Source organism: Loxodonta africana, chromosome 11, assembly GCF_030014295.1.
Source record: "Loxodonta africana isolate mLoxAfr1 chromosome 11, mLoxAfr1.hap2, whole genome shotgun sequence".
Lineage (NCBI taxonomy): Eukaryota > Metazoa > Chordata > Mammalia > Proboscidea > Elephantidae > Loxodonta > Loxodonta africana.
In genome coordinates, this window is record NC_087352.1 from 22600091 (window position 1) to 22619866 (window position 19776).

The 19776-nt window shown below is 44.0% G+C and overlaps 1 protein-coding gene across 6 annotated transcripts; it reads left to right on the top strand.

Annotated features, from left to right (window-relative positions):
- Positions 1-1069: 1069 nt before the first annotated feature.
- Positions 1070-17415, top strand: LOC100659319 (zinc finger protein 331). 6 transcript variants are annotated; one of them, XM_064294215.1, is made up of 6 exons: positions 1598-1796; positions 4214-4280; positions 5460-5542; positions 6325-8330; positions 9368-9494; positions 13128-17415. In XM_064294215.1, exons 4-6 carry the CDS (start codon positions 8307-8309, stop codon positions 14396-14398), a joined length of 1422 nt encoding a protein of 473 aa, XP_064150285.1. In that variant the 5' UTR covers positions 1598-1796; positions 4214-4280; positions 5460-5542; positions 6325-8306; the 3' UTR covers positions 14399-17415. The 6 variants fall into 6 exon arrangements, with proteins under 6 accessions (XP_064150289.1, XP_064150287.1, XP_064150285.1 ...); XM_064294219.1 differs by lacking the exon at positions 1598-1796 and adding an exon at positions 1070-1591 and having other exon boundaries at positions 5460-8330; XM_064294217.1 differs by having other exon boundaries at positions 1563-1666; positions 5460-8330.
- The last annotated feature ends 2361 nt before the right edge of the window (positions 17416-19776 follow it).

Genomic DNA, 19776 nt, shown 5'->3' on the forward strand with positions numbered 1-19776 from the left:
GGCTTCTATTTCCGCACCTGCACTTTCCAGCACTGGCTGGAACTCGCAGAAATCTCAGCGCACAGCGCTTGCAGGTGGGACTTTGGTGGTTCAATGGTAGGATTCTTGCTTTCCGCATGGGGGACTAGGGTTCCGTTCCGGGCCAGCGTACCTCGTGCACAGCCAGCACCAGTCTGTCAGTGGAGGCTTGCCAGTTGGAGATTTGCTGGTTGCTGTGATGCTGAACAGGTTTCAGGTCAGCTTCCAGATGAAGACAGACTGGGAAGTAAGGCCTGGTGATATACTCCCCAAAATCAGCCAGTGAGTATACTATGGCTCGCAACGGTCCGATCAGCAGTTGATGACTGTGGGCTGCATGTTTCCTTCCGTTGCGCATGAGGTCGCCATCCTGTAGGGACAGGCTTGTAGCGTGCTGGGAGCTATCTGGAGACTCTGGCTCACATTTCTTGAAGATTTTCTGGCCCTGGACTTATTTCCCAGAAGTGTCTGGGGCACAGCCCTGACAAAGGGGGTCGTGTTGCTGGGAGAAATTTGAATGGCTAGGCTCAGAGCTTTTGGAATTTCTCTGACTCTCGCCTACATTTCCTGGAACCCACCAGGGACAAATCTCTGTTATGGAGGGGTCCGAAATGTTGGAAGCAATAGGTACGGTCTATCTTTGGGGGCTTCCCTTGCTCTGGACTTCAATTTTCTGTAAGTCTGTGTGGGCATTGTCCTTTATGGTGAGCAGAGTTTCTTGCTAGATGAAATCTGAATGACCTGCAGGGATGCCAGCATTTGCAAATTCTCTTACACGGAACTATATTTCTCCTAAGTCTCTGAGAACATAGCTCCTTCAAAAACGGTGGGAGATGCATCCTGAGAGCACTCTGAAGGCCGCACTTCCCAGTTCTGAGGAGTCCCTGCTCTGGAACACATTTCACAGTTTCTGAGTCACAGGATCTTTAGCGGCATCTTTTATTTGGTCCTGGAAGTACCTGAATGTTCACGCTTAAACTCAAACGCCGAGGAAGTCTCTGAGACAGGGCTCCGTTAGTACCGCGTCGAGTTGGATACTGGGAAAATGTGGAGAGCTGCGCTTCCTGCTCTGTGGATTCTTGTGGAGTCTGGACTGCATTTCCCAGGGGTCCCTGATGCAAGGCTCCATTAGTGCCAGGTCAAGTTGCATGTGGGGAGTCCTGCTTCCAGCTCTGCAAAATACCAGATTGCGGACATTTCCTGGAAGCCTATGTGGCATAGCTCCGGTGGTACCGCGTCGAGTTGCAGGCTGGGAAAATGTGGACGGCAGTGCTTCGAGGGCTGAAGGTTCTCGGGATCTGAACTACATTTCCCAGAGGTCTCTGAGGCATGGTGTCATGGGAAGCGTGCCGAGTTGTATGCTGGGAGCATCCTTGTGCTCTGGTTTCCCTGGACACCGTTCCTGGCTAACCTCCACTTCAGCGCCCCCTTCTGGCGTCCCAATGGCTGATGACCCCGAAGAGGTGGAACCAATGAGGAGCGACGGTGAGGGAGGCGCTCCGGGCCTCGCCCAACGTCGAGCGTCAGCGTTTGGCGGCGGGGCCAGCTGAGGGGGAAGTACGACACTTCATTTGTATGTGTGACAGACGGCGCGGTGGGGTCGGCTTTGTCCCCGTTACTGAGATACGTGTGTGTGAGCGCCTGTGGGGTATGGGCCGTGTCCCCGTTATTGAGATAGTGCATGTGAGCGCCTGTGGGAAGACGGGCTGAGTCCCCGTTACTGAGATAGTGCATATGAGCGCCTGTGGGGGTACGGACCGTATCCCCGTTATTGGCATGTACGTGTGAGCGCCTGTGGAGGGACGGGCCATGTGTGTGTGGGCGGTGGGGGCGGGAGGGAATGGGGCAGGGCCTGGCCAGGTCCTTGTTACCGAGGTATGTGCATGTTAGCGTGTGTGGCGGGGGGAGGGGGTAGACTGGGCCCGACCGGGTTCCGGTTACTGAGATATGTGCGTGTTGGCGCCTGTGATGGCGGGGGAGGGGGGGACCGAGTCCGGCCGGGTCACTGTTACTGAGATATGTGCGTGTTAGGGCGTGCGACCTGGGGGACTGGGTTCAGCCGGGTTCCCATTACTGAGATATGTGCGTGTTGGCGCCTGTTATGGCGGGAGGGGAGAACGGAGAGCGGCCGGATCCCAGTTATTGAGATATATGCCTGTTAGCGGGTGTGGCTGGGGGCGGGGGGGGGGGACGGGGCCCGGCCGGGTCCCCGTTACGGAGATACATGCGTGTTGGCGTCTGTGATGGCGGGAGGGAGCGATGGAGTCCGGCCAGGTCCTCGTTACTGAGATATATGTGGGTTGGTGCGTGTGGCGGGGACTGGGAGGGAGTGTCCGGCTGGGTCCCCATTACGGATACGTGTGTGTTGGCGCGGTTCGCGGGGGAGGGACGGGGCCCAGCTGGGTCCCCATTACTAAGATATGTGCGTGTTGGCGCCTGTGATGGCGGGTGGGGGGATGGAGTGAGTCCGGCAGGGTCCTCCTTACTGAGATACGTGTGTGTTGGCGCCTGTGATGGCGGGAGGCGGTGGACAGAGATCGGCTGAGTCCTGGTGACTGAGATATGTGCGTGTTGGCGCCTGTGGCGGCGGGGAGGGGGGGCGGGGGCCAGGTCTCCGTTATTGAGATTCATGCGTGTTGGCGCTTGTGGCTTGGGGTGGGGGTGGGGGGCGGGAACGGTGTTGGTCGGGTCCAGGTTACTGAGATATGTGTGTGTTGGCGCGTGTGGGGGTGCGGAGCACGGCGGCCAACCATGTTCCGGTTGCTAAGATACGTGCGTGTTAGCGCGTGTGACGGGGGGGTAGGGGGAGGATAGGGCCTGGGCGTGTCCCAGTTACTAAGATATGTGCGTGTTGGCGCGTGTGGGGGGCGGGGGACGGTGCCCGGCCGTATCTTGGTTACTAAGATAAGTGCGTATAGCTGCGTGTGGCAGGGGGAGGGGGAAGGGACGGGACCTGTGCATGTTGGCGCTTGTGGGGGGGGGGCACGGGAAGGGATGGGGCCTGCCAGTGTCCCTGTTACTGAGATAGGTGCGTGTTGGCGCGTCTGGCTGGGTGGTGGAGGGAGGAGGAGGAGGACGGAGATGGTGTCTGGCCGTGTCTGGGTTGGTGAGATATGTGTTTGTTGGCACGGGGGCGGGGGGGAGGACAGGGCCCGGCCGTTTCCCCATTACTGAGATATGTGCGTGTGACCACTTGTAGAGGGATGGGGATGGGCTGCATTTCCTTGGCTCTGCTGTGTGTGGGGTACTTGAGTGTATGCTCTGTGGGGTTGGTGAGCTATGTGCCTGCTTACTTCTGTTGGATTGATAGGGCTTGGCAGCGTCCCTTTTATGTGAGCATATGTGAATGTGACAGGGCCAGGGTGTGTCTCATATGATGCTTGCGACTGTGAGGTTGTGACTGGTGCGGGGGAGGGAGATTGCAGAGGCAAAGCGCCATCTTCATCTGGGTGGGTAATTGGCTGCATTGCGTGGCCTTTCGAGTAAGCATGGTTGCTATGGCAACATGGTGTTTGGCGTATAACCTGTGGTTCTGGACGTTTCTCTGCAGCTTCCTCTGCCTTTAGCTGCCAGGAAACAATGGCCCCAAAGAGACAAAGCCCAGGTCCTATAGTGAAAACGACCAACGAAGCTTTTTATGGGATGACAATTTTAGTGCCTGGAGTGGGCTCCGTAAAGGCTACAGAAAGATAGGATGGAAAGGTCTAGGGAGTAGGATTCTGTTTTGGGGGGAGATCAGGTCCCTGATTGGAAGCTGAGGGAGGGGGCAGCTACCTGTTCCAGAACTCTAGTTGCTAGAGATTCATCTCTGGGAGTCTTTAAAGTACTCAAACAGATCTCAAAATCCAAAACCCAAACCTATTGTCATCAAGTTAATTGCAGCTCATAGTGACCGTAGAGGACAGAGTAGCACTGCCCCACAGGGCTTCCAAGACTGTAATCTTTACAGAATTGGACTGCCGCATCTTTCTCCCTTAGAAGAGCGGTCAGGTTTGAATCTCTGACCTTTCGGGTAGCAGCTAAACACTTAACCACTGTACCACCATGGTTCCTTAGACAGATCCCAGTGCACACTTATTTCTGATTGGTTTTGGGTATGAGATAGGGGCAGGTACGGTCCTGGAGAGTATTTTCTAATATAGCCTGTGTTCCAGGAAGGCCATAATGTTTCCTTATATCCTTCTTTTTTCCCCAGGCCAGCTGTCCTCCATAAGAAGCATCCTGAGAAGGAAGAAATAATTGTTACACACCTTAAAATCAAGGTTAAAGTGTTTCCTTTTTGTTCATTAAATCATTTGTGTTTACAGGTCTTAAGAATATTTGCTTTCCTTGGCTTGAAATGTTCTCCTTAACAGAAGCTTAAAAGGTCCCTAAGTAGTGCAAACAGTTTGGGCTCAACTGCTAACCTAAAAGTTGGTAGTTTCAACCTCCCAGAGGTACCACAGAAGAAAGGCCTGGTGATCTCCCGTAAAGATTACAGGCAAAACCCAGTGGAGCAGTTCTACTCTGTAACACATGAGATCACCATGAGTAGGAATCATCTTGACAGCAATGGTAATGATAGAAATAGGGAAATACTAAAAGCCTGTTGCTCTCAAGTCAATTCTGCCTTACAGTGACCTGTAGGACAGGGTAGAACAGCTGGTTTGAGAAGCACATATTTTAGCATAAGAAGAAACAGCCAACTTGAGTTTGTTGAAGGCTTTATTTAGGAATTTTAGCTATTTTTCCATACATGTGGGCATATGTGGACATCAAAGAGTTAGTTTAGGTATTGGAAACTAAAAGGAAACGGAAAAGTTACTCAGTAAAATAATCCAAAATTAATGTATCTTGAGCGTTTTCTCCATGTTTAAGAGAAGACTTCAAAAAAAAAGAAAGTTTTTCTGTCTTTTGGGAGTGTAATTGTCTCCTAATAAGCTTAAAATAAAGGAAGGTATACACACAGTTAAGGAGCCCTGGTGGCGCAGCAGTTAAGCACTCAGCTGCTAACTGAAAGATTGGTAGTTTGAACCCACCCTGTAGCTCTGCAGGAGAAAGACCTGGCAATCTGCCATCACAAATACTACAGCCTGGAAAACCATATGGTCAGCTCTGCTGTGTCACATGGGGTCACTATGAGTCAGAATCAGCTCTACAGCAACAGGTTTTTTTTTTTTTTTGCTTATTTTGTATAAGTGAGATCATACAGTATTTGTCCTTCTGCCACTGCCTCATTTCACTCAGCAGGATGTCTTCAAGGTTCAACCGCATTGTGACACACATCAGGACTTCATTCCCTTTATGGCTGAGTAGTGTTCCTTTGTGTACATCACATTTTGTTTATCCATTCATCTGTGGGTGGACATTTCGGTGGTTTCCACCTTCTGGCTTTGTAAAAGCGCTGCAGTGGACACTGGTGTACCACACCTGGTTTTAATGCCTCTTTTTCCTCCCTCTAGCTCTGGCTTCTCTGGACTGTGTCTTCACTAAAATAAACCAAAAGAGGACTGGTCAGTTCTTAAATTCTAAAACTATGGCCCACGTAAGTATGTATTTCTGTTTCCTCTGGAAATGTGATATTCAGGCCCTGGAGATATTTTCATTCATTATCCTGAAGTCTCCTATCTCAGTGAGCACCATCTAATTCTCCCACTTCCTGTTTCAGTGAAGGATAATGCCAGGTAGTCCCATCTTGGTTTCCTAGTGCTGCTGTAACAGAAATACAACAAGTGGGTGGTTTTAAAGAATAAAAATTTATTTTGTTACAGTTTAGGGGGCTAGAAGTCTAAATTTAGGGCATCAGCTCTTTGGGAAGGCTTTCTTTCTTTCTCTTGGCTCTGGGAGGAAGGTCCTTATCTCTTTTCAGCTTCTGTTCCTTGGAGATCTCCACATGACATCCCTCTTCCCCATTTGTACATCCTTGTTTCTGTGGCTAATCTGCTCTTTTATGTCTCAAAAAAGATTGATTTAAGACACACCTTACACTAATACTGCCTCATTAATATAACAAAGAAAACCCTATTCCCAAATGAGATTACATCACAAAAGTAGGGGTTAGGGCTTACAACACATATTTCGGGGAGACGTGGTGCAATCCATAACAAGGGTCACAACCTGCTTTGTGGCTAGCGGTCACTTAATCATTGAACACATTATTAATTATCCCTTATGTGATGGTTTTTTTGTCTTGAGTAATATTGGGGCACTGAAGGAATGAAGTCTCTTCAGGGAAATATTTGAGTCGAGTCTCTCGTTTGACGAATTAGAGGTGTTGGTCCAATTTGAATAAGGAGAAAACAAAAATTCATTGATTTTGTTTTCCAGGTGTGTGAAAGGGAATGTTCATGTTCTTTGATCTCCGTCCTGGTGTGTGCTAAGATCTCAGGCTTTATGAGGCTTTTAAAATTGGATAGGAATGTGATTAGGGCCTACAAACATGGAGATCATACTCTTGCCAAGGAAACTCAGAAATGAATTGTGTTGTTGAACAGACCTGCTGAATTTGGGTAACCTCTACATCACTCTGGATCATTTCACACCAGAGTCAAAAACCCATTACAATCGAGTCAATTCCGAGTCATAACAACCGTATAGGACAGAGTAGAACTGCCCCATAGTGTTTCCAAGGCTGTAAGCTTTATGGAAGCTGACCGACACATCTTTCTCCCGTGGAATGGCTGGTGGGTTTGAACTGCCAACCTTTAGGTTAACAGCTGAGCACTTAACCACTGCACCACTAGGGCTCCTTCATTTCACACCAGTGTCCTCTAAATCAGTTTCATTATGTTGTACGTAGGGTTGTGGTTAGTCAGCACTGACTCAGTGACAACTAACAAACATCCTCTAAATTGAGGTCTCTGGGTGGCATAAACAGCTCTCAGCTACTAACCTAAAAGTTGGTGTTTCATCCCCACCCAGCAGCTCTGTGGAAGAAAGTCCTGGTGCTCTGCTTCCCTAAAGACTACATCCAAAACATAAGGGGGCAAGGAAGCTAGATTAATGAAAATGGAACAACCAGAATGGAACTAATGAGACTGTTTCATGCATTTGAAGAATGTAGCCAGTGTCACACAGAAAAAAACATCTTGGATAGTTACCAGAGTAGAAAGGGGAGGGAAGGGGAAATCATTAACTGGATAGTAGAAAAGTGTTAACTTTGGTGAAGAGAAAGAGAACACACAATATAGGGGAAGTCAGCACAGCTTGACCAGGCAAAGTCATAGAAGCTTCCTAGACACACCCAAACACCTTGAGGGACCGAATTCCTGGGGCTGAGGGCTGGGGACCATGATCTTGGGGGGGCATCTAGGTCAATTGGCATAACATAGTTCATAAAGAAAATATTCTACATCGTACCTCGGTGAGTACTGTCTGGGGTCATAAAAGCTTGCGAGTGGGCATCTGAGATAAATCTGTTGGTCCCATCCCATCCGGACCAAAGGAGAATGAAGAAAACCAAAGACAGAAGTGAAATGTTTGTCCAAAGGACTAATACATGTGAACCACAGCCTCCACCAGCCTGAGCCCAGAAGAATTAAGTGGTGCCCAACTACCACCACTGACCGCTCTGACAAGGATCATAATAGAAGGTCCTGAACAGAGCAAGAGAAAAATGTAGAACAAAGTTCAAATTCACAAAAAAGACCAGACTTATTGGTCTGACAGAGTCTGGAGGATCCCCCAAGACCATTGCTTCTGGACACGCTGCTAACTCAGAACTGAAGTCACTCCCAAAGTCCACCTTTCAGCCAAAGATCAGACAGGCCTATAAAATAATAATAAACGTGAGGCACATGCTTCTTAGTTCAATCACATATATGAGACTGAAGGGGCAAGACTTGCCCAAAAACAAAGATGGGAAGGCAGGAAGGGAGGGAAAAACTGGAAAAATGGACACCGGGAACCCGAATGGGAAAGGGGAGTGAGGATTGCAACCAATGGCACAAAACAATTTGTTTATAAATTTTTGAATGAGAAATTAATTTGCTCTGTAAACTTCCACAATAAAATTTTTTTAAAAAGAGAAAAGAATGTAGCCATGGTACTGAACAACTTGTACAGAAATTGTTAGATGGGAACCAGAAATCCTACATACACCTTCACCAAAAGAACAATAGTTTTTTTTAATGAATAAAAATTGTATTTTAAATGAAAACACCTACACAAATATATTTTCAGCATGGGAATTTCCACAAAAATTATTTGTTGAAACATTTTTAATAGAAAACAAAATGGAATCTTAAAAAAAAGATCGCAGTCAAGAAAACCCAGTGGAGCAGTTCTACTCCGTAACACATGGGGTTGCCATGAGTTGGAATCAGCTGCAACAGGTTTGGGTTTTCTTGTTGTTATTTTGTTTTATCCTCTAAATCATGAACAAATAAAAGGCAGGGGTGGTGGATGGTAACAGGTAACAAAACCATCTAATACTGAAGTAGTATGTGACCAGATATAACCAGAACTGGCGAAAACCTTAAATGTTTAACCTACATGTAACTATAAGAGAAAATTTAAGTCTGATTTATCCATACAGTGGAATCAAATGCTTTTGGCATTACAGAGGAAGACCGCTTAAAATGTAACCTGGCATCATGATGAAATTGAGGCTTGAAAACATTCCAACACGCAAACCCAGTTTTCTAAGATAAAAGGTTTTAGATTACATTTGGGGAACAATCCCAGGATTTCTTTTCTTTTCCCTTAGAGGGAAAAAAGATGCTGTAGGAATCCATGCTTGTGGGACTTTATGGGAGAGACACATACCAGACTCTGTGCTTGTAAACGGGAAGAAAAATGGAATGATTTTATCTGTTCCCTGACACATTTGGGTACTCAAGAATTCTACAGTGCACAGGTGATTTTCTCTGCAGCAGTAGGGTTCTCAACAGTGTTGTGTTGTCAGTTGCTGTCCAATCAACCCTGACTCACAGCAACCTTACCTATAACAATGAGATGTTGCCTGATCCTGCACCATCTTCAAGATCCTTCCACCCTAGGAGGCTTATTTTCCAGCACTATATTGGACAGTGTTCTGTTGTGATCCATAAGGTTTTCATGGGATAACTTTTGGAAGTAGATGGCCGGGCTTTTCTTCCTAGACTCTCAGTCTGGAAGCACCACTGAAACCTCTCCATCATGGGTGAACCTGCTGGTATTTGAAATACCGGAGGCATAGCTTCTAGCATCATAGCATCTTGCAGGCCACCACAGTACAACAGACTGACAGGCGGGCGTTGGGGGGTTCTTCAGTAGCATGTAGGAGTTCTGCCTCAGTCACATGTCCTGATGGCCCTCCCCTTCCTCCCCTTTCCATTGTCTTGAAACTTCCGTTTCACCTCCTCAGTATTATGTGGGTGTGTGTTTTCAGGATTTGGTGACGTTTGCAGATGTGGCCGTAGACTTCTCTCAGGAGGAGTGGGCATGCCTGGACACTGCTCAGAGGGATCTATACTGGGATGTGATGTTGGAGAACTACAGCAACCTGGTCTCCCTGGGTGAGTTCCTGCCCCAAAGAACATATGTGGTATTGTTAGTTGCCATCAAGTCGATTTTGACTCATGGTGACACCATGTGTGCAGAGTAGAACTACTCCATAGAGCTTTCAAGGCTGTGACATTTCAGAAGCAGATAGCCAGGCACTTCTGGGTGGTTTGAACCACCAACTATTAGGCCAGTAGTCAAGCTCTTAATTGCTGGCACCACCAGGGACTCCTTAAAATTTGGGTTAGGCTCAACCAAAAAAATTTTCAACTCCCTGAAACTATTGCCCTTTGATAATCTTAAAACCTTAATCCAAAAATATTCCCTGAAGTCTTCTTAAAACTGACAGTAGTTTAGCTTAACTAGTAAAGAGTGTCTGCCTTGAGCATTGTGTTCTTCTAAGGCCTATATGGGATCAAAGTGACAACAGCAACTTGAAAGATTTGATAGGAAGCTTAGGGGCCAGTGAGATTATGTTAATGGGGGAGAGAAACAACTCAGAAAAGGAAAGAGAGAATGGCTGCATAACTTGAATGTAGTTGATGTCTATGAGTTATACCTTTAGAAACTTTTGAGTTGGTGCATGTTTTGCTGTGTATATTCTCAACAACAACAAAATAAATAATATTTTTAAAAAATTTTTTGCCTATAATGTTAAAAATTTGTTTTCTGCGTCATGTGGCATTTCTTGAAAGCAGGGCATTTCCTTTCTAAGTCAAATTTGATTATCTTACAGAAGCCAGGGAGAGAACCTTTATGGCTGGGAGGGAAAGGACAAGAAAAGAGTACAGAGGAAGTGAAAGCCAGTTAGGCAAGGACCGGTGAGCATTACAGTAAGTGGCCCAGCTGAGAGGGGATCTGGTGCATCCCTAAGGTGTTTAGAAAGTGCCCTTTAAAAGTCTAAGGCTACTGAGACCAGAAGAACTAGATAGTGCCCAGCTATCACCACTGACTGTTCTAACCAGGGCCATGATAGATGAACCCTGATAGAATAGGAGAAAAGTGTGGTACAGAACCTCAAATTCCAAAAAAAAAAAAAACCCAGACCTACTGAACTGTTTGAGACTGGAGGATTCCCCAAGACTGTTGCCCTGAGATACTCTTCAAACCTTGAACCAGCCTAACTAACCCCTGAGGTCAACTTGTAGCTAAATAACAAATTATCTCAAAATAATAATAATGAATATTACCCATAAGTACTGTGCTCCTTTAAAAAAATCATCTGCATGAGACCAAATGGTCAACAATTCCTTTAAAACAAAGATGAGAATATAAGGGGGCAGAGAAACTAGATTGATGCTAATGGAACAACCATAATGGAAATAATGAGAATATTCACGCATTGTGAAGAATGTAACGAGTGTCACTGAACAACGTAGTAGAAATTGTTGAATGGGAACCTAAACTGCAGTGTAAACCTTTACTGAAAACACAGTAAGGTATTATTTACAAAAAAAAGTCCATGGTCTCAAGAAATAATGATCTTACCATGAACTTTATCTTCACCCCATTTCCTTCTCACCTTGTTTCTCTTCTCGTATTTCACCCCTAGTTCGTGTGTTGCTGATGCCGCTGGTCTGTGGACCACACCTTGAGTAGGAAGGATGTAGATAACGTGACTCTCTGTTGTGGCTAGTTTCTGAAAGTTGCCTTTTGTCCTAGGTTCAGTTGCTTTTTTTCTTTTTCCTTTATTATTTGGTAGTAAGGATTCCTGTCTTTCCATCTGTTCGATTCTTTCATCACAAGACACCTAATAGCTAATTATCCCTTATTTTATGATGTTAACAATCACTGATACTGAGTGCCAAGATTCAGTATTTCATTGGGGTTCAAAATGGTGATATTCTATCATTGCTTCTTCGTGTATTCTCCGTAATGATTCCTTAAAGACAAACTTTGCCTCATTGCTACTTTGTTCCTGCATTGGCGCAGTTTATATTTGGATAAGAAGATAAAACTAGAATCCTGATCAAAAGGGGGAAAATGCACAACTGAATTTCAAATTTTTAAGAACTCTAGACTTTCTGTAGGGTTGCTATCAGTTGGAATTGACTCTACGGCAGTGGGTTTGGTTTGGTTTTTTTTTTGGTCCAGACTTTCTGGTGCCATGGAGGCTGGATGAACCCCTGAAACTTTTGCCCTGAAAAAAAAAATTAAATCTTAAACCAAAAATATCCCCTGACTTCTTCTTAAAACCAAACAATAGTTTAGTTTCACTAGTAAAAATGTCTACCCTGAGCATTGTGCTCTTCTGAAAACTATATGGGATCAAATTGACAACAGCAACTTGGAAGATTAAATAGGAGTCTTAAGGGGCAGTGAGTTTCTATTAATAGGGGAGGAACAAATCCTAAAACAAGAGTGAGAATGATTGAATACTACTCGAAGAATGTAATCAGTGGTACTGAATAGTATATGTAGAAACTGTTGAATAGGTGAATGTTTTGCTGTGTATGTTCACCACAACAACAAAATAAATAAAATTTTAAAAAGAAAGATAACTTTTTTTTCTTCTTTAATTACAAGTTTTTATAATAAAGGGTTAATTTCCTAGCATGCAGTTAACATGCTCAGCTGCTAACCAAAAGATTAGAGGTTCGACTTCACCCAGAGGCACCTCAGAAAAAAGGCCTGGTGATCTACTTCTGAAAAAAATCAGCCATTGAAAACCCGATGGAGCACAGTACTACTCTGACACCCATGAGTTGGAATTAACGGCAACTTTTTTTTTTTTCCTAGCATGTTCCAGAAGTGGTCATCATGAGCTTATAGATTTAAATATGTTTGATGGTTTTTCTTTCCATTGCAGCTAGTGTCCTTACTGATGCACAGATTATTCTAAGCTTGTCCTCGTAGGTGTTCCGTATTTCTTAAAAAGTTTTATACTACATACTGTCTTTTTTGTCGCTTTTCAGTATTGGTCTTTTTATCCAGAATAACTGATCACTATGTTAGCTATATATATATGTTTATAAATTTTAGAATATTTATTTTATACACAACTACCCAACTGCACGTTCATATTTTTTGCAGTAATTCTGTATTTTGTTTTCTTGAGTTTTCCAGGTATGTCATCATATCTTCTCCAAATTGTGCTCATTTTTCAACTTTATTTTTGAGGTTTACACCTCTGATTTCTTTTGCTTAATTATGTCAGCTAATAGGAAGCAAAATCAGCCCTGGTGGTGTAAATGGTTAAGTGTTCGACTGCTAACTGAAAGGTTCAGCCCACTCAGAGGCTCTGCTGGAGATAGACCCGGCAATCTGCTTCTGTAAAGATTACAGCCTAGAAAACCCTATGGGGCAGTTCTACTCTGTCACATGGCGTTGGCATGAGTGGATGAGTGGAAATTGACTTGACAGCACCTAGCGACAACTGTAATAGGGAGTCATAAGGATAATACTATGGTTTTCTTGTTCGACTTTAGCATGAATGCTTCCAATGCTTTCTAGTTAAGTTTTGTGGCGCCAGAAGTAGAATCTGTATTTTCACAAGATCCCTAGGAGATTCACATTTATTCTGCTGGAGAATTTTGTCTTCTACTAGAGAAGAAGTTGTTTGTGTCTAGGTTTTGTTCTTTTTTGGTCATTGTTGTGATGGTGGTGGCTTTCCTTGAAAGGACACAAAATACATTATTTCTTTCCAGATTTGGTGTCAGCCTTTGAGACCGAGGGTTTGCCTACAGAAAAGAACATTTATGAAATAAATTTTTCCCAGTGGAATGCACATCGAAAAAGTAAATCTCTTGGCCCTGACCGGAAGCGTACAGGTGAGTTAGAGGCACCACCAGCCCAAAAAGAGAGAGATTTCCGTCAAATGATAATCAACTGTAAAAAAACACCCGCCTGTAGAGAAAGTACCCCTGGTAGACCACCTCAGAAACCTCATAATAGAGAGAATTCCTTTGAGTGTAAGGAATGTGGGAAGGCCTTTAGTCGCGGCTATCAGCTTGCTCAACATCAGAAAATTCACACTGGTGAGAAACCCTATGAATGTAAAGACTGTAAGAAGACCTTTCGTTGGGGCAATCAACTTACTCAGCATCAGAAAATCCATACTGGTGAGAAACCGTATGAATGTAAGGATTGTGGGAAGGCCTTTCGGTGGGGCTCAAGCCTTGTGATTCATAGGAGAATTCACACAGGTGAGAAACCCTATGAATGTAAAGACTGTGGGAAGGCCTTTAGGCGTGGCGATGAACTCACTCAGCATCAGAGATTTCACACTGGTGAGAAAGACTATGAATGTAAAGACTGTGGCAAGACCTTTAGCCGTGTGTATAAACTCGTTCAACACAAGAGAATTCATAGTGGTGAGAAACCTTATGAATGTAAAGATTGTGGGAAGGCCTTTATTTGTGGTTCGAGCCTTGTTCAACATAAAAGAATTCATACTGGGGAAAAGCCCTTTGAGTGCCAAGAATGTGGTAAGGCCTTTACTCGTGTAAATTATCTTACTCAACATCAGAAAATTCATACTGGTGAAAAACCTCATGAGTGTAAGGAATGTGGGAAGGCCTTTCGCTGGGGTTCAAGCCTTGTCAAACATGAGAGAATTCATACAGGTGAGAAGCCGTATAAGTGTACAGAGTGTGGGAAGGGTTTTAATTGTGGCTATCACCTTACTCAGCATGAGAGAATACATACTGGTGAAACACCTTATAAATGTAAGGAATGTGGGAAGGCCTTTATTTATGGGTCAAGCCTTGTTAAACATGAGAGAATCCATACAGGTAAGAAACCCCATAAATGTGATGAATGTGAGAAGGCCTTTGGTCATCGCCATCAACTGATACAGCATCAGAAAATTCATACTGGTGAGAAACCCGATGAGTGTAAGGAGTGTGGGAAGGCATTCAGTAATGTAAGCCAACTTTCAGAACATGAGAAAATTCATACTGGTGAAAAATCTGCATAAAAAGTGTCAGAACACTTCCATACAACTGTCATGCTTTCCTCAACACAAGGAAAATTCATGATATAGTTTAACATAAGAAAACCTTCACTGATCACTCTTCTGCTTACAGAACATCAGAGTAGTCATACTAGAGGCAAATGTGGAGTGTAGAGAAGATTCATACTGGTGAAAAATCTGCATAAAAAGTGTCAGAACACTTCCATACAACTGTCATGCTTTCCTCGACACAAGGAAAATTCATGATATAGTTTAACATAAGAAAACCTTCACTGGTCACTCTTCTGCTTACAGAACATCAGAGTAGTCATACTAGAGACAAATGTGGAGTGTGGAGAAGTCACAGTTTCTTCGTGATCACAATATACTCAGTGTATGTGTTTTTTACTGGATAGGTTAGCTTAATGAATGCATGGAAACCTTCCAGTACGTTCAATCCTTGTTGAACTTCAGCTGATACATTATAGAGAATCACCCTGCTAATGTAATACTTGTGGGAACGCTTTTAGTCGTGGTCCATATCCTACCTGTCAACACTACAATCCCCGCCTCTTTACTCCCTGTGAGACACTGAGCAAACTCCGTATTACCGCTGTGCATTATTTGTAAAATGAGTATAATTATGCTTAACAAAAATTGCTGTTGTAATTGAGTGAGTCTGGTACATGTAAACTCTTTGAAAGTGTGTCTGAAACATTGTGTAAACTCAATAAATATCAGCTATTGTCGTTTTTATGGCCATTACCATTAGTGTCATTAGTGAATTCTTACAAGAGGAAGATCTGTGGATGCAGTGAGTTTAGAAAAGGACTATTGAACCTGTAGGGGAGAACATAGGAGATTATCTTGGTAACTTCATGCTAAATAAAGATTTCCTAATACACAAAAGAGACTAAACAAAATGAAAAATTAAGAAATTGGGCTTCTTCAAAATTACAAAGTTCTGTTCATCAACTGACACCATTATACTGTTCATATAGTGAAAAGGCAAGGAAGAGATTGGGAGAAGATACTCACTCTGCATACACCTGACACAGGATTCACAAAGAAAAATATAAAGACTCCCTGAAAGCAGTAACAAATCAATGAACCAATAAAAAGGAGGAAAGACTTGACTAGGCACTCTGCAAGAAAAGACCCAAATGGCCAGTAAGTAAATGATCATGTGCTCAACACATCCAACCAATAAAACCCATTGCTGTCGAGTCAATTCCAACTCATAGTGACTCTATAGGACAGTAGAACTGCCTCGTAGGGTTTCCAAGGTTGTAGATCTTTACAGAAGCAGACTGTCACATTATTCTCCTGCAGAGCAGCTGGTGGGTTCAAACTACCAATCCTTTGGTTAGCAGCCAAGTACCTAACCATCCCACCACTAGGGCTGCTTCATTACACATCAAGGAGATGCACAATGAATCTATAATGTGATACCAGTAGACACCAGAATAGCCAAAAGGAGTCCCCACGGTGGCGCAAACGGTTAAGGATAAGGGCTAAACTACCACCCACAATGTTGGCAGTTCCAACCCACCCCAAGGTGCCTTGGGAAATAGACCTGGTGATCTGCTCTGAAAGATCAAGCCTTGAAAACCCTAGAATATAGCAGTTCTACTCTGTCCCATGGGGTCCCCATGACTTGGAATTGACTCAGTGTCACTCAACAAGATCTCTGTATGGCTCGCTTTCTTACTTCATTCATGCATTTGCTCAATCCCCAACCCTTCAGGAAGGCTTCTGACCACCCTGTCTAAATAACCCTCTTGCCCTGTTCCTAGGAGCCTTGGTTGAGCAATGCTCAAGCACTCAGCTGCTAACTGAAAGGTTGGCAGTTTGAACCCACCACCTGCCCTGTAGAAAACCTGTGATCTAGGGAACCCTGTGGGGCAGTTCTACTCTCAAATGGGGTTGCTATGAGTTGGAATCAACTCGATGACAACCAGCTACAACAGTTTGAACACAGTTTGTGCCACCCAGGACTTGGGCAGGCAGAATCAGCAGCCGTCAACTCCAGGGCAAAGGACAGGCCCAGGGACCAAGGAAAGGACCTGCCTGTAGGCATGGCCAAAAAGCTGTCCAAGCTAAAGAACTGTATCCTGAGTCATTTCTGATCGTGAATTGTAACCTGTTACTTCCCTAATAAGCCCCATAATTGTGTGTATTGTCTTGTAGTTCTGTGTGGCCATTGCAGTGAACTACCAAATGCAGCAGAGAAGTTGAAAGTGCCATTGTAGGGAAGGCTGGTGTCAAAATCAGAAAAAAGTTTGGAGAGAATAGGTATGTCTGATCTCTGCCTCATAGAAATGTCACCCTTTGGCTGATGTTGATGTTGATTTTTCTCCCTCATGAAGTTAGTGATCAGGTGTCCACGCCACTGTTTTTATGCCCTGTGACTCAGTAGTTGCATTCTCAGCTATGTACCCAGCACAGTATGTTCATATATTTGTTAGAACACCTATACCACCATGTTCAGGAGTCACTGGGAGGTGCAGTAAACCATTCAACTACTAACCAAAAGTTTGAAGGTTCAAATCCACCCAGGGGCACCTCAGAAGAGAGGGCCGAAGAGCAACTTCTGAAGGATCACAGCCATTGAAAACCCTATGGAACACAGCTCTACTCTGAAACACATTGGGTTGCTGAGGCCTGAATCAATTTGATGACAACTAGTTTGGTTTAGTTTACCACCGTGTTCCTGGAAGCACTATTCTTAGCCAAAAACTGGAACTATGTGAAACAACATGGTTGAATCTCAAATCGTACTGAACAAAAAGTTCAATGTGTGTTTGGAGTCAACATAGGTGTTTGGAGTTCAACAACTGTTTGTAGTCAGAATAGTGGTTACCTCAGGAGGTGGTAACTGGAAACAGGGCCAAGAGGTACTTCTTAAGCCCTGAAAACCCTATGGAGCACAGTTCTACTCTGACATACTTGGGGTCGCCATAAGTAGAAATCAACAACAACAAAAACAGAGACCTCTAGCTGCCTACAAAATACAAAAAGGTGCTTTTTGTGTGTAGCTAAGATTCTGTTTCTCTGGGTGCTGGCTTCATAGTTGTATTTTGTCGTAGACTTAGGAACAAGCACTTTTCAAGGTTGTATATATACTTAAAATTTTTTTAATTAAAAACTGTGTGGCATTAAGTACATTTTGTCTACTACAAATAGAGGGCTCTGAACATCCCTCCACCACTCCCTGGAGATCCAAACTCTACTCCCTGAGCCAGAAGAAACTTCCAGTGCGGTGGATGGGTTCCACACAGTGTCTAGTTTCTGTCCTTAAGGTGATTCAGCATGAGGGATGTTTTTGTCAACATCTAGGGAGTTTGAGGTTGGTAGCTGTTAGTCACTCTTCTTCAGGCTGTGTCGAATCTCATATCCAAAATACATAGCTAATCCTAGTAGGGAAATGAGGCAAAGTTGTGAGAAAGTAGTTAATTCTCCCCACTTACAAATGTTCAATAGGCCTCATACTTAAGGGGTCTGAGACAATTTTAGGGAAGTGTGGTGGGGAGAATGTTAGGCTCAGTCACCCAAGAGCCCTCTTTTCCCCAGGAAGCCACTTACGAAAGAACATCCAGAGGTCAACTGCATCATCAAGTAAACATTTACAAAGATGCTCACCAGTGGGAGGAAAGGCAAAGTGGGGACCTGTGGGCAAAGTCAATTAATCCCCAAACTTATCACAGAAGTCTGGAAGGGAGATCCCCTATCCCACTTGCGAGGAAAGGAGTGCTGCAGTCTGACTCAAGCTCTGCATTGGTCATCCATTCTCCAGCATTCTATTTTGTCAGCACCTATGAAGTCTGCCAACTGCAAACTGACTTTTAGCTACAGAAGTTCACTGGGAGCACTATAGCCAGCATCACCCACTTCACCCCTATTGCCAAATCTAATAGTCATGTCCAGTGCCTCTTCATACTGAGTATCCCATTATTGGTTTCAGAAGAGACAGGTATTGGAAAGTGAAACTAATAAAGAATGTGGGGGGGGGGGCGGTGAGGGAATGATCCATTAGCTTTCTCACCTCCTCTTTTTCTGGTCCACTAAAAAATTCTTACGAACTCATTTGCCATGAGACCAGAAGAACTGGATGGTCCCCAGCTACCATTACTGAACATTTTGGTCAAAGATTCAATAGAAGAAGAGAAAAAAAAAAATTGTATGGAAGAATCCTGATGAAATGGGGTGAAATGTAAAATAAATTTTCAAATTTTAGTGGAACCCAGATTTTCTGAAGCCATGGAGGCTGGACGAACCCCTGAATCTGTTGCCCTGAGATAATCTTTAAAGCTTAAGCAAAAATATCCCCTGAAGTCTTCTTAAAACCAAACAGTAGTTTTGCTTAACTAGTAAAAAATGTCTGCCTCAAACTTTTTTAAGATCTATCCATATGGGATCAAATTGACAACAGCGACTTGAAATACTAGATAAGAAACTTTGGGGGCAGTAAGCTTATGTTAATGGCAGAGGAACAACTGGGAAAAAAAGAGTGAAAATGGTTGCAAACTTCAAGAATGTAATCAAGGTCACTGAGTCGTATGTTTAGACTGTTGAATTGGTGTATGTTCTGCTGTGTATATTCTCAACAACAGAAACAAAAATAAGTTACATGTTTTTAAACGTTTATGGACTTGTTAGACTTAACAGCTTGCAGGATTCATTCACTTTCTGGATATAAAAAAGATCACTAACCTTGAAGTGGAGAGCGGTAGAGTCCTAGGGCTGTCTCCAAATGATGAAAGTGATCCCAGTGATGAACACCAGCAGCACAGCCACTGTAGTATAAACCGAGTCCCCAGGGAATAGTTGTCTGAGCCTTTGGACCAGTATCAGGCACAGGACCATCAGCAGTATGACTGCAAGGGTCAAGTTGAGAGATCAGGTCCAACTGTAGAAGCCAAATATGTAAAGACCTTGTGCCACATCCCACCGCAAAACTGCCCATATCAAAGAGCCATCATCTCCAAGATGCCTCCTCAGATCCAAAGACCACTCAATCCCACCCCATCCTTTCAGTTTCAGAACACTCCAAAGAGAAATCCCACTGCTTACAAAGCAGAGAGACACAACCATAGACAATCCACCCAGATTTCAGAGTAGAGATGGTATTGATGGAGCAACACAGATGCTTCCATTTCAGGTACAAGGTCCACCTTCGTTGCCTCATTCTTGCTTAACTTCTTATGTGGCTGGGACCAATTGAATTAAAGGTATTAAGGCAATTGTCTCAGTTATCCAGTGCTACTTTTTTTTTACTGTAACAGAAGTACCACAAATGGATGTCTTTAACAAAGAGAAATTTGTTTTCTCACAGTCTAGGAAGCTAGAATTCTGAATTCAGTGTGCCAGCACTAGGGTAAGGTTTTCTGTCTCAGTACTGG

Coding starts and splice junctions, on each gene's coding strand:
- LOC100659319 (XM_064294219.1), top strand. CDS start 8,307: ATGAGTTGGAATCAGCTGCAACAG. Junction 8,331..9,367: donor GTTGGAATCAGCTGCAACAG/GTTTGGGTTTTC, acceptor GTGTGTTTTCAG/GATTTGGTGACGTTTGCAGA. Junction 9,495..13,127: donor CAGCAACCTGGTCTCCCTGG/GTGAGTTCCTGC, acceptor ATTTCTTTCCAG/ATTTGGTGTCAGCCTTTGAG.